This window comes from Montipora capricornis, chromosome 6 (assembly GCF_036669925.1).
Source record: "Montipora capricornis isolate CH-2021 chromosome 6, ASM3666992v2, whole genome shotgun sequence".
In the NCBI taxonomy this organism is placed as follows: Eukaryota; Metazoa; Cnidaria; class Anthozoa; order Scleractinia; family Acroporidae; genus Montipora; species Montipora capricornis.
Genome location: NC_090888.1, coordinates 3,294,632 through 3,309,631, shown reverse-complemented (window position 1 = coordinate 3,309,631; position 15,000 = coordinate 3,294,632). Strand labels below are relative to the sequence as shown.

General features: G+C 39.0%; 1 protein-coding gene across 6 annotated transcripts in view; it reads right to left on the bottom strand.

Annotated features, from left to right (window-relative positions):
• Positions 1-15,000, bottom strand: part of LOC138051306 (tetratricopeptide repeat protein 28-like) — a 51,422-nt gene that overhangs the window by 1,588 nt on the left and 34,834 nt on the right. For all 6 annotated transcript variants that reach the window (XM_068897484.1, XM_068897486.1, XM_068897483.1 and 3 more), the window contains 4 exons: positions 10,388-10,435; positions 10,118-10,169; positions 801-5,022; positions 1-315 (listed from right to left, as the gene is read on the bottom strand). The exon at positions 1-315 is cut by the window's left edge and continues 1,588 nt beyond it. In XM_068897484.1, coding sequence (XP_068753585.1) covers positions 284-315; positions 801-4,974 — 4,206 coding nt within the window. In that variant the 5' untranslated portion in view covers positions 4,975-5,022; positions 10,118-10,169; positions 10,388-10,435 and the 3' untranslated portion in view covers positions 1-283. The remainder of the gene's footprint in view (positions 316-800; positions 5,023-10,117; positions 10,170-10,387; positions 10,436-15,000) is intronic.

Below are 15,000 nucleotides of genomic sequence, written 5' to 3'. Positions count from 1 at the left end.
GGCAACGATTATTGACGGACATTTTAATGATCAACAGAATTCTTCTCCTCGAGAATTTCCATATCATTTGAATGTGAATGCTACATTAAAATTTCTAATTTCCAAACATTTCTACTTTCCTAGGTTGTTTTTTAGCTTATAGACATTTGCCTCCCACAACAAGTATTTCAAGTATTTTCAAGGGCCAAAATAACACGACGGCTAGATCCTCAGTTTTAGAGGCAAACCGTTTTGCCAAGCCCCTGATTTCTAAGAAGTGATTAACTAATCCTCGTACAGATGCTTACAAAACAAGGCACGTTTTACCCATCGTTTCTGAAAAAACAAATTAAAGAAAGAAACAAATAGTGGGTTAAAAGGGTTAAAAAGCAATAAGGAATTTCGTTCTGATTAACAAGTAAATAATATAACAGTTAACTTAATTCATGAAATGTTTGTGCTTAGTTAATGTCAACAATTCCTATTCAGTGTTACTTTGACATGTAGACTGTAAGACCTCGATAGCTAACTTCACGTACGTAACTGGCAATCACCGATTAGTTTCACTGTCAGTCCATCATAACACGGCTCAAACAGCTAGCTATCTGCGAAAGGCCAAAGTAGCTGACTCGCTACCTGCAGACATTATTTATTTCAGGTATTAGCCAAAGCGGTTCGAGTAAAAATAACCACACTAACAAATGATTTTGAAACCATTTCTCTGTGAAGAACATACCTGCTCCTTTCGACAAGTTGCTGATTCAAAACATGTACAAAGTACGGCGATTCAGTTATGAAAGTTATATTTAAATAGCACTTACCATTCTTTTCATGTTCGTGTTGCCCAAATTCAAAGGTGACATCATCGCCAATTAGCACAAATGGTGCCCAGTGTTTTATGGCAGAATAATTCTTTGTCTCCCGAAGAGATTTCATAGCATGGTGAAGAGCTGTACTTGCACTTTTTCTATCTGCCAAGTGTTGGTAGAAACTCTTCATGAACCTCAAGGTCACCTTGTCGCCAATTGCCCAGAGTGACACCAGAACAGACCGGGCACCAGCACACAGGAAAGCCCTGGCTATTCCCACAATACCCTCAGATTTTACCTCTCCCTGGCCACTATGACAGCAACTAAGCACAACCAGTCTTGCCTGAAGACGAACTGCATGAACATCGCTCAATGATAACATGTAATCTTCCTTTTTAGGGATCTCGCATGTGCGTTCGGGATTTGGGGCCAAAGCAATTTCTCCAAATTCGGGATCTCCATGTGCAGCAATGTGGATTAAAGCAACTGACCTCATTCTTTGCAGCACCTCAGCTTTCGTTGCATTTTTTCCTGTAAGAGGCACAGTCTGCAGAAGTTCTCCAATCATATCCACCTCTTTTTTTGCACATGGCAGCTGTGCATACATGGGTTCACCAGTGCCATAAGTGACTTCCTTCAAGCACGGATCGCCCACAAGAAGCGCTTCATTCTTACTTTGGAAATCATCAGGTGCAATAGTGATCAATTTTAAAGCTGTCAGCGAGGGAATTGCACGGATCCTCACAGAGTCACTCAATGCAGAAAAAGGAGCCAGGCAAAAGTGACCATCAGGAACAAAGACTAAGTCATCATCACGCTGGAGCAAGTCTGCGATAGGACTGACTAAGACATCATACAAGGGCTGCAAAGAGTGCACAGAGAAGCACAAGGACTGAACAGTTTCTTCAACACCATCCCTACTGCTCGAGAAGTCACTGTGTTGTCTGTCAAGGGAACGATTCTCACATCGTACAACGGTCCCCTTCTTGACCTGTTCAAAAAGACTTCCAATCACAGATTCAGCGCTTCCATTTTCGATTTTCTTTTGTCTAAAGTTTATTCCAATATCATCTCTTAGCAACCAGAAGCTGACCGTGTTCCCTTCAAGCGCTGTGAAAACAGTTTGTGAAGGTAGATCTTTCATAACCAAAGAGATAGTTACCTTCATCGTTGGTTTCTCATCAATGCTGCATTGCATCTTTAAAATGTCTGCCAAAGCTTGTGCTCGTCCTTGCTCAGCAGCATACAAAGCTTCATCAACCTCTCCATTTTTCAAGAGCGCTGTCCACAGAGCGGTGTACACAAACCCCTTTGTGTCACGAAAGCTTATTTTCCATGCATCCTCTGAGCAAAGAAGTCTAACTTCATCAAAATAATAAATGCTTAGACGATAGTAATTAAGAGCTTTGCTCAAGGAGCCAAAAAACTTATGATCAAGACCAATACAATAACATGCACCTGCCAGCCCTATTGGGTCCTCTGTTTCCTTGCAAATACTAAGATCTTGATGGTGGTACTCTATGGCTTGCTTGAAATTACCAAGACTTTGATAAGCATTCCCGAGATTGCAATAAGCTCTTCCTTCTCCGGCCCTGTCCCCTACTTCTTTTGCAATACTAAGATCTTGATGGTGGTACTCTATGGCTTGCTTGAAATTACCAATACTGTCATAAGCGTTGCCGAGATTGCAATAAGCTTTTCCTTCTCCGGCCCTGTCCCCTACCTCTTTCGCAATACTAAGATCTTGATGGTGGTACTCTATGGCTTGCTTGAAATTACCAAGACTTTGATAAGCATTCCCGAGATTGCAATAAGCTTTTCCTTCTCCGGCCCTGTCCCCTACCTCTTTTGCAATACTAAGATGTTGATGGTGGTACTGTATGGCTTGCTTGAAATTACCAAGACTTCGAAAAGCAATGCCGAGATTGCAATAAGCTCTTCCTTCTCCGGCCTTGTCCCCTACATCTTTTGCAATACTAAGATCTTGATGGTGGTACTCTATGGCTTGCTTGAAATTACCAAGACTTCGATAAGCATTGCCGAGATTGCAATAAGCTCTTCCTTCTCCGGCCCTGTCCCCTACTTCTTTTGCAATACTAAGATCTTGATGGTGGTACTCTATGGCTTGCTTGAAATTACCAAGACTTTGATAAGCATTGCCGAGATTGCAATAAGCTCTTCCTTCTCCGGCCCTGTCCCCTACTTCTTTTGCAATACTAAGACCTTGATGGTGGTACTCTATGGCTTGCTTGAAATTACCAATACTGTCATAAGCGTTGCCGAGATTGCAATAAGCTTTTCCTTCTCCGGCCCTGTCCCCTACCTCTTTCGCAATACTAAGATCTTGATGATGGTACTCTATGGCTTGCTTGAAATTACCAAGACTTTGATAAGCATTCCCGAGATTGCAATAAGCTTTTCCTTCTCCATCCCTGTCCCCTACCTCTTTTGCAATACTAAGATGTTGATGGTGGTACTGTATGGCTTGCTTGAAATTACCAAGACTTTGATAAGCATTCCCGAGATTGCAATAAGCTTTTCCTTCTCCAGCCCTGTCCCCTACTTCTTTTGCAATACTAAGATCTTGATGGTGGTACTCTATGGCTAGCTTGAAATTACCAAGACTTTGATAAGCATTCCCGAGATTGCAATAAGCTTTTCCTTCTCCGGCCCTGTCCCCTACCTCTTTTGCAATACTAAGACATTGATGGTCGTACTCTATGGCTTGCTTGAAATTACCAAGACTGTGATAAGCGTTGCCGAGATTGGCATAGGCTGCTTCTTCTCCGGTCCTAGCCCCTACCTCTTTTGCAATACTAAGATGTTGATGGTGGTACTGTATGGCTTGCTTGAAATTACCAAGACTTCGAAAAGCAATGCCGAGATTGCAATAAGCTCTTCCCTCTCCGGCCTTGTCCCCTACCTCTTTCGCGATACTAAGATCTTGATGGTGGTACTCTAGCGCTTGCTTGAAATTACCAAGACTGTCATAAGCGTTGCCAAGATTGCTAAAAGCTCTTCCTTCTCCAGCCCTGTCCCCTACCTCTTTTGCAATACTAAGACGTTGATGGTGGTACTCTATGGCTTGCTTGAAATTACCAAGACTTTGAAAAGCAATGCCGAGATTGCCATAGGCTGCTCCTTCCCCGGCCCTGTCCCCTACCTCTTTCGCAATACTAAGATCTTGATGGTGGTACTCTATGGCTTGCTTGAAATTACCAAGTCTTTGATAAGCGTTGCCGAGATTGTTATAAACTATTCCTTCTCCGGCCCTGTCCCCTACCTCTTTTGCAATACTAAGACGTTGATGGTGGTACTCTATGGCTTGCTTGAAATTACCAAGACTGTCATAAGCGTTGCCGAGATTGCCATAAGCTCTTCCTTCTCCGGCCCTGTCCCCTACCTCTTTTGCAATACTAAGACGTTGATGGTGGTACTCTATGGCTTGCTTGAAATTACCAAGACTGTCATAAGCGTTGCCAAGATTGCTATAAGCTCTTCCTTCTCCGGCCCTGTCCCCTACCTCTTTTGCTATACTAAGGTGTTGATGGTGGTACTCTAGGGCTTGCTTGAAATTACCAAGACTGTCATAAGCGTTGCCAAGATTGCCATAAGCTCTTCCTTCTCCGGCCCTGTCCCCTACCTCTTTTGCAATACTAAGACGTTGATGGTGGTACTCTATGGCTTGCTTGAAATTACCAAGACTGTCATAAGCGTTGCCAAGATTGCTATAAGCTCTTCCTTCTCCGGCCCTGTCCCCTACCTCTTTTGCTATACTAAGATGTTGATGGTGGTACTCTAGGGCTTGCTTGAAATTACCAAGACTGTCATAAGCGTTGCCAAGATTGCTAAAAGCTCTTCCTTCTCCGGCCCTGTCCCCTACCTCTTTTGCAATACTAAGACGTTGATGGTGGTACTCTATGGCTTGCTTGAAATTACCAAGACTGTCATAAGCAATGCCGAGATTGCAATAAGCTCTTCCTTCTCCAGCCCTGAAACCCACTTCCTTAAAAATGGCCAATGCTTTTGTGTAATTTGTTATGGCCTGATTTAAGTCAGCTGTGCGCTGATAGTATCTACCAAGATTGAAATAAGCTAAACCCTCGCCTTGTCTGTCTCCCTCTTTTCTTGCAACGCTAAGCTCTTGCATATGCCACTCCAAAACGTCCAACTTTCTATCCACCATTGTTGATAATCAAAACCAGGAAGTTTTTCTCAGAAATCTGGGGTGCACCTAGAAGATAAATGAACAAAAACACAATAGGTTCAATGCTCTGAGTACAGGATGCTAAAAAGGCACAGCAAGATTGATTGAACAGTGAGGGAATAACTATCTTTAGCCAATATTTTTAAAGAAAAATGCCTTTCTTTATCAGGGTTTCCCAATGAATGATTTCAGCTAATGCAGACAGTTGTTACAGAATAAATACTTGAGCATTTGACAGACTAAGAGCGTTTTATACAATAATAATGAATACTATAATAATAATAATAATAATACAATAATAATATTATGAATAGAAATTCTATCATGTAAATGAGGAAAAAACAGCCTATAGAAAAGCGATAGCATTCCATTTCATCTTTATTATCGAAAGCTAATTAAAAGTTCCTAAGATATGCTTTGCTGCCGGTATGTAGCTGACACCAAAAAGACAGGAGGGGATGCCATTAAGAGTGTAATATTCAATTTTCTGCAATTGACGTCAAACTCGTAATTTTTATTTCAGGTCTAAATCTATCCAATGTCGGAATTGCTTGTTTTTTGGCCACAATTTTTTTTGTCTGGATACCTGGTTACTCCATGTATTTTGATCCAGGGACTTTGAATGAGCTAACTGAACTGCTCACACGTTTTCATTGAGAAAGGCTGCTCGTCAGGACAGAATTGGCCGTTTTTATACTAGAGATTCATAATCCGGCCATTCAAATTATGCCTTTCCCTCTCTTTCTCCATAAACCAAAATCATTCCTTGGGAAACCCTGATGAAGAAAGGCATTTTCTTTCGAAATTTTGGCTTAAGATAGTTATTCCTTCACTGCTCAATTAATCTTGCTGTGCCAGTTTAGCATCCTGTAGTCAGGGCATTGAACCTATTGTGTTTTCGTATTTCTCGGCGTTGTTTAAAAAAGTAGGTACGAGATGCGTACATATGGGTAGCCACTTAGACACCGTACTACCAATGGAGTCTTAAGTATCCTGTTCGTTTTCATTCGGGTTCTTATTGTTGTCTAACTACTAGGTTTTCAAGCACAATTTTCTGTTCAGTGGGTTAACACCTTCTTCTTCGTGCTTGTGTACGTATTAAAGAAAGTGATGTAAAAATTAAAGGGACAGCTGCAAATAGTGTTGCACTTGCTTCTGCAATAAAACTCCAAGTGTGGTAACAACACGTAGGTCAGGCGACGTGCCTTCAAAGAATGGGCACCTTATCTTCTGCAGAACTGCTAATAATAGGCTATTATTCAAGCGTAATCACGTCACTAAGATAAGAAGGCGCTCATCTATGAATTGGTTTAAATCTTAAACCTGATTCGATAGGCAATGGGAAACCAATGAAGTTCGTAGAGAGCTAGTATAGTGAATGGTTGTCTTTCGGATTTCAGGTACACTGACATCTAATAAGAAGCACTTGTTTTCAACATTTGGATCCTCTTTATAGCGGTTAGCTGCCGCATGCAATTTGCCTTACCAAACATTAAAATGCTATCGTTGCGTTAAATTCTTATGAGAAGATTTCCATGATTGAACTTGGAGGCCTTTGGGTAGAGTATCTGTTTTCTAATATTGGTCAATATTATCAAATGAAATGGATAGCACAAGTGTTACTAAAAATACAACCACACTTTTGAGATTAAGGAACATGCCTCGATGTTTCAAACATCATCATCAGCCACAGTGAGTGTAACAATAAAATTTTTGCAAGATAATCCATATATATATATAACTATCAAAACAATGATTCTTTGTAGATTAAGAGCGCCTCTCAGCAATTTTCCCCTAAGACCGTGCAAGATAAAAAAATGGAAATTTGCCAAACTTTGTCACAATAAAGGACTACCAAAACCATTTTTAGAAAAATATGTTTCACTTTGTTTCGATAATTATTTTACCTGGACGGCGACTTTTTCGGTAAGGGGCCTTGTGAGTGAGTGAAAACGACTCCAAAATGTCACATGTTTGAATCGCTTTTTTAGAAATAACGAAGGAGTGACTTGAAAATCAAACAAGTTTCCTTAATTAACTTTGTGAACATACCTGCAAAACAAACAAAGAAAGGTATCCCCCTTTATATAAGCATACGCTGCTTGGATTTTCCTCGAAGCCCTCAAACAACCATCGAACCAGTCGAACGCTTCGTGACTTTTGTGAGTTGTGCTGTGATTGTGTCGTCAGAGCAAGAGATTAGGACAAAGCACACAGACCATTATGACTGCATGCGGTTCTATTCTGAGTTTTTTGGGGGAATTTGTGGCCCAAGTTCTGACAATCCAGCAAAGGTTCAACACGTAATAATAGCAAAATGTGATAAGGACATCAAGGCACACATGAGAAGTTATAAAGTGTTGGATTGTTCTCTGAATACAGAGGCTAGGCTTTTGCTCGCACATGCGGGTAAGCTTAAGTGAAATCACTTAAATTAAGATATTGAGCAGATACTACCTATTACAGACTTAATGTTGAGCTATATAAAGGATATTTACTGCTCCTTACTTGCTATGTAATAACTATGTAACTTGCTACATTACATAGTTCAGTCTGTGTAAAGCATATGCCATTACTATTGCAATACTATTTAAAGGTCACATAGTTCTCTGAAATAGCTTATGAATGTGAATGTGATATCTTTAGAGTTAATACATTTACTTAGCTCACGCAATGTCCTTTAAAAGCTCCAAACTTTGAACATAAAAGCACTCTGTACACGGAGAAATGAAAAAGAAAGCTTTTATTCCGATGTATTCAATAGGTTGTGAGAAAAACCAATCAACGGATTACCTTGTTTGATGCTCTCTGAGTCTCATAATCGGCCTTATTCCAAAAGGAACATGATGCATTACTCTCGAAAAATTATACACTCCAAGTCAGCACTTAATCCTTTCAATGAACTCCAGTATCTTTCGAATCTTGCTGCGTAGAAAGATTGTCATCCTCCGCCATCTTGGATAACACCTGAGAGACCAGACCAGGAACTAGTGAGTCCTTTTCGTTTTGGTCAGCAGTCAGCAGTAACCAGTCCAGCTCTTACAGGTTTTGCACGGTTGTATTCAAACGTTTCATCTATGATCACGCTTTCCTGGTGACGATTTTTTTGTTTGTTTTACTCTTTAAATGCTGATCCAGGCAAGGAAATGCTTACCCAGACACCATCAAACGCTCATTTCTCAAATGCTGCATCACGGACACACTTGATGGTACTGAAGACGACATTCTCTGGGAAGAAATGGATGAAAGTGATCCGTTTGCTGACGATGATGGAGTGGTGTCAATTGCAGACGAAGAAGGTGAACTATTCTATGCTTGTGAAGATGAAGTTGCCGTCTTGGAAATGAATTAACAAGAATACCGTGACATTTTTGGTGAAAATGACGTTGATGAAAGTGATTTCAATGGATTTCAATTTTGATAGGAGAATAAATAAACTGTGTTGTGCAGCTTTTTCGATCGGAAAATTGATCGCGGAATGTATAACAGTTTTTATTTAGATATTCTGAAAGTTGTAAACACATTACAACTTGTTTACGATTTTGGCGAACGCGTTTATGAGCGTTACGCTTCAGTATATAAGGCACAAAATCTTGTTTCGAAAAAAAATTGTCTTTAAGTATTCTGTGTATAAAATGTTAGCGAAGAGAAGTTTCAGTTTATAGTTTGAATATTTTCACGTTCATGTAGAAATTATTGTCAAAAATAAATTTGACTTGATACGCATTAGCTGTTGTTGATTTCAAACTTCGCTTTATTTATCCAGGTACTCGACCTCACTATTTTTTTCCCATGAAAACCATTGAAAGTTTGGGGTGCGGCCTATTCGCGAGTGCGGCATATCCGCGGGTAAATACCGTATGTTGTTCGTTGTCATTTGGGTTCTAACCATACACTATACTAGCTCTCTACGAACTTCATTGCCTATTGAATCAGGTATAAGATTTAAATTAATTCATGGATCAGCGCCATCTTATCTTAGTTACTTGATTACGCTCAAATATATATAATAGCCTGTTATTAGCAGTTCTGCAGAAGATAAGGTGCCCAACACTTGATGGCAGATCACCTGACCTGCTTGTTGTTACGACACTTGGAATTTTATTGCAGAACCAAGTGCGAGACTCTACGTACACAAGCACCAAGAACAAGGTGTTAAACCACTGAACAGAAAATCGTGCTTTGAAAACCTAGTACCTATTCAAGAATGTGATGTTAAAATTAAAGGAACAGCTACGAACAGTGTCGCACTTGCTTCTGCAATAAAATTCCAAGTATCATAACAACAAGCAGGTCAGGTGACCTGCCATCAACCTAATAGTTAAACAACAACAGTCTCTCGGATTTCAGGTATGCTGACATTTCATAACACGCACATGTTTTCAACATTTGGAACCTCTTTATAGTGGTTAGCTGCTGCATGCAATTTGCCTTACCAAACATTAAAATCTTATCATCACAGGAAATCCTTAAGAGAACATTTCCATAATTGGATTTGAAGGCATTCGGGTAGAGTACCTGTTTTCTAATATTGGTCATTATTATCGTTATTTTCCAAATGATCTGGATAGCACAAGTGTTACTAATATTTTAAAAAATACAACCACACTTTTGAGATTTACTTGTTTGTCAACTTAGGGCTTCAACCGCTCAATATGAAAGCTTTCCTTGATTTTGAGTTGATAGAGAGGTAGCATTTTCAATAATTTTCAAAGTTCAATTTCCACTATGGAAAACCAAATATTTTCTTGGTCAATTTATGACAGCCGATGATATGCATGACAGGTCAACTTGCCGGTTTTCAAAATGCAGGGGTTTGTCTGCAAGCGTTTCCTTCTTGTCTTGCCCCATTTTTGTAACTCTAAAAATTTTAATTTCACGTGGTTATCCACTGCCAAGTCTTTCGATGAAACATTATCTAGTGGGAAATAACTTTCTAACACAAATCATTTACGCCTACGCAAACACCGTGGATCAAGATCAAGTGACTGAAAACGAAAAATTTATCAAAATACATGACTTACTTTCTCGATGTGTAAGGAAAGAATAGAGGCTGGGTATAGTTCAATCAAATGACCGACAAATAACTTATTACACCCAGCAAGCTAATGTTACTAAATACCTGGCAATGTTCCTCTTTAACATAACCTTCTGAGCAGGAATAATGAATCCGGCTGAAAAAAATATTAACTGATAATAAATACTGGTGGATCATTTGGATGCGTCATTTGCAACTGATCATGAGTGATGGTGATCACTTTAGAAAATAAACTTATAAGGGATTCTGACATAGTCACTAACAAAAAGTAACGCAAAATTCATCAGAACTGGTTTATCACCCATAAATTACTTGTTTGGGTTCTTAAGAAATGAGTAGCAATGAGCAACTTACCAAAACGGATGCTAATCGATGCGAGGTCCTCGACGACAAGAAATGACTCTGCAAAATTTGATAAATTAATGTGGTTATCCATGCAGTATCGAATCTTGTACGAAAACTTTTAACTTTCATTAAAAAAAAAACACTTACGCACAGTCTGCAAAAAAAGTACCCCATTTCTCTACTGACTTTCGTCCCAGAGTCATTGCCAGGTAAGCCCCTTTTGTTTGGGATGAATATACCGGTGTATTTTAAATAATAAAGATAATTTCAACTCCTGGGTTATAATAAAGAAGAGAAAATAGTGATATAATAGGGAGCTTAAGACGCGGACAGCAACCGGAAGTGACCTGTTTTCTCTTTTAACTTCTCTTCACACAGCTACATTTACATTATCAAGTATCTTTACTCCATTAGAGATGATTACCGGTAGTATAAAAATCTAGGAGACAACGCTGTCCTGGCACGCAAAATGTTCTCTTCCGGTTGCCGTCCGCGTCTCAAAAACGCGCGTGCTTAATCTCCCTAATAAATAAACAACTACACAGTATTCTTATTTACGGGTTAGAGACTGTTGTGAGTGTTTTGTTTTCAAATACACGCACGCTCTTACTGTACAATGAACGAGAAATTTTTAATACTGCACGAAGCGAAGCTGAGTATTGAACTAACAGTCTCTAACCCTTTTAATATTAAATTTGAGTTCACTGCTGGCGATAGACTTACAATGGCTTCCCGCCCGACCTGTTTGGATGAGAAAACAATGAACTACAGAAAAACAAATGACTTTATTACTTTATTACTTTAGTGTTCCCAACTTTATCGGACGTCAAGTAAATTATTTCAGTAATTTTTTCCTCCTCAACCTCGGGAAATCTTGAACTTGAAGCCATGTACGTTTGAAGTTGAAGAACACTGCACAGTTTTTGTGCGTTATTGTAATAACGCACTCTGTCACTTTGATGTCGCTAGGTAACGGGAATTCACGTGATCAATTTTAACCAATGACCCGTGCGGATTTTATACAGTGAACGAAGATTGAATATTAAAGTTGGTTAAACCACTGAAATTATGAATTTCTACCTGAGATTATTACTCGAAAACAAACCAACTGCATATCAATTATAACCCAAGCTGAAATTAACCCTGGGATTTTACCATGAAGACACACGATGAAAAGTCAGCCATGCTAAATGTGTGTAAGAAGGCTAGTTAAGACTAGTTGAAAAGTCGCCAAGCTGGCTGCATTAATTTTCATGCAAATCATCTATGTCTTATCACCCTGCTTTAAGAAATTATGGTTGAAAATTTAAAATCATATCACTACTTACTGGTAAACTGTAAACACGTCAGGTATTAAAATTTACAGTATGTTGCCCTATTTCCCGGACACTTCGACTTACACTTCACGATTCTGCATGTATTTCCTTGTAAAAACGAAGCAAATTCGAACGATACGTTTCAAAGAATTATCAATTAGTCTGCTTGCGTTTGTTCTTTAGGTGAGAAGATTAAAGTTTTCGTTGAGGTAAGTAAAATTTGTTTCTTACTGCATGCGACTTTTATCAAGTGTCGTGTTATATCTTTTCGTTTTCAAAAGCGGTTGTTTGCGCAAAATGCACTATAGATTTAATTTTACTTTTTTTTCGACAAAGTCAAGCTAAAAGGTATGTTTTCAAACATATGAGAATTTTCAGTTTGCAGTTCTGTATCTGCGAGGAAAAAAATCTCAAAAAGTAGTGCAACTGACTGTACTGCACATATTCGCCAGCCAGCTAAATTTTTGTTCGATGGACAGTGCGAGCAACGCTGTTTAAGCAAAATATTGAATGAAATTCCTTCGAGCAAATCAACAAAAATGGCACTTAGAGTGTAGCAAAAATTACAGAAATAATTTAACAAACCTTTAACACTGGCAATAGCTTCGAAGAACAGAAAATGGGGAAAACACTGCATAAATCACATTTTTGGAGAACATCAGCTGTGCAAAGGTAATGCAGGCAGATATAGGCGAGCGTTATGCGGATGCGTTTCACCACAAGCCATCACGAGTAGGACAAAATTGCCTTCCCACAAGCTTAATCAAACAAATTCTTGCATTAATATTATAAGAAAATTATACCTTATGCACAATAGCACATGATTCTGGTGGAGTCTAGGTGGTGAGTGAGAGTAGGCCACTCTCTGGAACACTGATTTCACGACTCGTGCGGATATCAAGTTACAGGGTATAGGGAGAAATCGAGCCAGTCGAAAGTACTCCTTTGGGTAACCCCAAAATCTGGGCCCAACTGGTTACAGGAGGGTGCTCAGAGATCCATTGGGATCTCAACCTCGCTCCCAGATGTTAAATGGGAAAACGACAACCAGCTTGTCAGCAGTAAAACTCCTAGCCGCAGGCTAGGCAAAGAAAAGCCAACCGAGCACCCTCCGACAGGGGTCTTGTTTAGCGCCGTTAGGTGTCACACAACAGTGACGCGTGGCAAGTCACGCAACTTTAGCTCATTTGCCCTCATCTGGGAAAACTTTTAACAAAATAGAGTAAAAACAATTACAGCTAGGTACTGTAAATAAATGTTTAGTCTTCGGTTAGTTTTTTGCATCAGGCCTACTCTGGGACCTTAAGTCGCCGAAACTTAGAGCAACTTAAGGAACTTAAGAAAGAATTGCCCAAAAAATCAGGCAACTTAAGGCAACCTTACACAACTTAAATTGCTTATACTACTTATAGTCACAGAATATCGACTGATCAAAGGTTTCCAAAATCAGAAAAAAAAAAGCAACTGTGAAATATTATTATTACTTCACTTGTTTTAACCGCTATATGACAGTTTCAAATGGCTATGTCTGAATGCTGCTAGATCTATAAAAAGGGCTGGGCTGGAATAAAAGCAACCATAATAAATAATTAGCAGAATTTCGGAGATGAACAAAGAGTTTCCAGCAATCTGATTGCTTGAGTGGTTTCCCATAGAGATAATAATAATTTTATATTCACCGCACTAGCTGGTGTATATAAAGCAAAACCAACAGGCACTCGTGACTGTTAAAACAAAAATAAACTGTGTCGTTAATCAATAATAGGTAAAGCTGTTCAGCTTTGAAGTTATGGAGACAATTATCGTCTCAGATGTACACTCACGTTGCCTTTGGCAAATAACTGTGAAATATAATTAAAGTTACAGTGTATTGCAATTTTTTTCTGATAGCTACAAAACTTATTTCTTTATTCATCAAAGAAAGACAATTTAAATAAGACTGTCATAGAAAATTCATGATGTAACAAAAATAAAGAACAAGAAAGTCAAACTATTTAATTTGTTATGAGGATCAGAGTTATTTTTTGTTTATCTGTCATACAATTCCAGACTTTTCTAGAATTAACTAAGAATCTGTAATTTAAGAAATTTCTTTGATGTGACTCAGCAGTTTCCGCAAATAGTTTCAACTTGTAATAGACTATAAATAGCAACAGAACATTCTAGATGCTTAGAGTAAAAGTATAAAAGCTGGCTTGAATAATAGAAAAAACTCTCTTGCCCGAGGGCTTACCCTCGTGGCCGCCGTGATTGATGTATGCAACAACTGTGATGAAGCTAAAAATCGACTGCAATAACTTTGGTGGAGCGATAACCTTCGACTTTGCTATATCCGAAGAGAAGAAAGAGACAATAGCTGAAAGGCACGAAGATAAAGAAATCGAGTTTATCATGAAGTCCTTGGTGAGAGTTTGTGTACACAAAGAATCCAGTGAATCAGGAAGGTCAAGAATTGATGTGTACAGTCTGTGGAACACGGAGTCGAAGTTAATCAAGATGCATGCTTGAAAAGGTCATGAAAGACAGAAAGCGTGCTTTACGAACTGCTTTAACTTAATCTTTAACCGAAGTAGTTGTAACAGAGTAAAACTAATTAAATAATAGTGAAAAAGGGTAACTGCTTGTTGTCACACTTTTGTTGCGTGCCTTATATCGTACCCGGGAGTTATTTTCATTTATACCTTGTTGCGGACATCTCTTGGTTATTCCTGCACGTAAAAATTACGCTCAAACTATTTCACAAATGTGAGCAAATAATATTGTTATCTTAGTAAACGTATCTGCAAGATTCCTGCAGCTTGCACTGTCAATTTTGCAATGGCATCAAACAATGGTTGTTCCTTTTCGGGAACCCAACCAATAAATGTTCTTCTCTTTCTTCAGTTAGGAAGAGCACTCCAATATAACGTAGCGAGTTATATATTCAATGCTGTATTTTCGAGATCCAAAATAGACCATTTTTGTTGGATCACCTCTTTTGCTGAACCCAATGATTTTAATCTCTTTAAAATCCGCAGAACTCCAACATTCTTAACTTGGCTAGCCTTTACACCTCTATTCCTATTTGAAAGGGTCAATTTATCTTCACCTTTGGTTAATTTCTTACACTCAATCTCGTATGTGCATCCCCAAGATCAACAGCAAGAGATCCTTGTTAATCGGTTGCAAAACACCGTTGCGCTTCGAGGGACAGTTCTGAACTAGTTTAGATCATATTGTCTAAAATAGAAGTAAGCAGATATCTATCAGTGGAATACTCTCTGCTTGCTTAATCCGATTGCGGGGTTCCCCAAGGCTTCTTGTTTG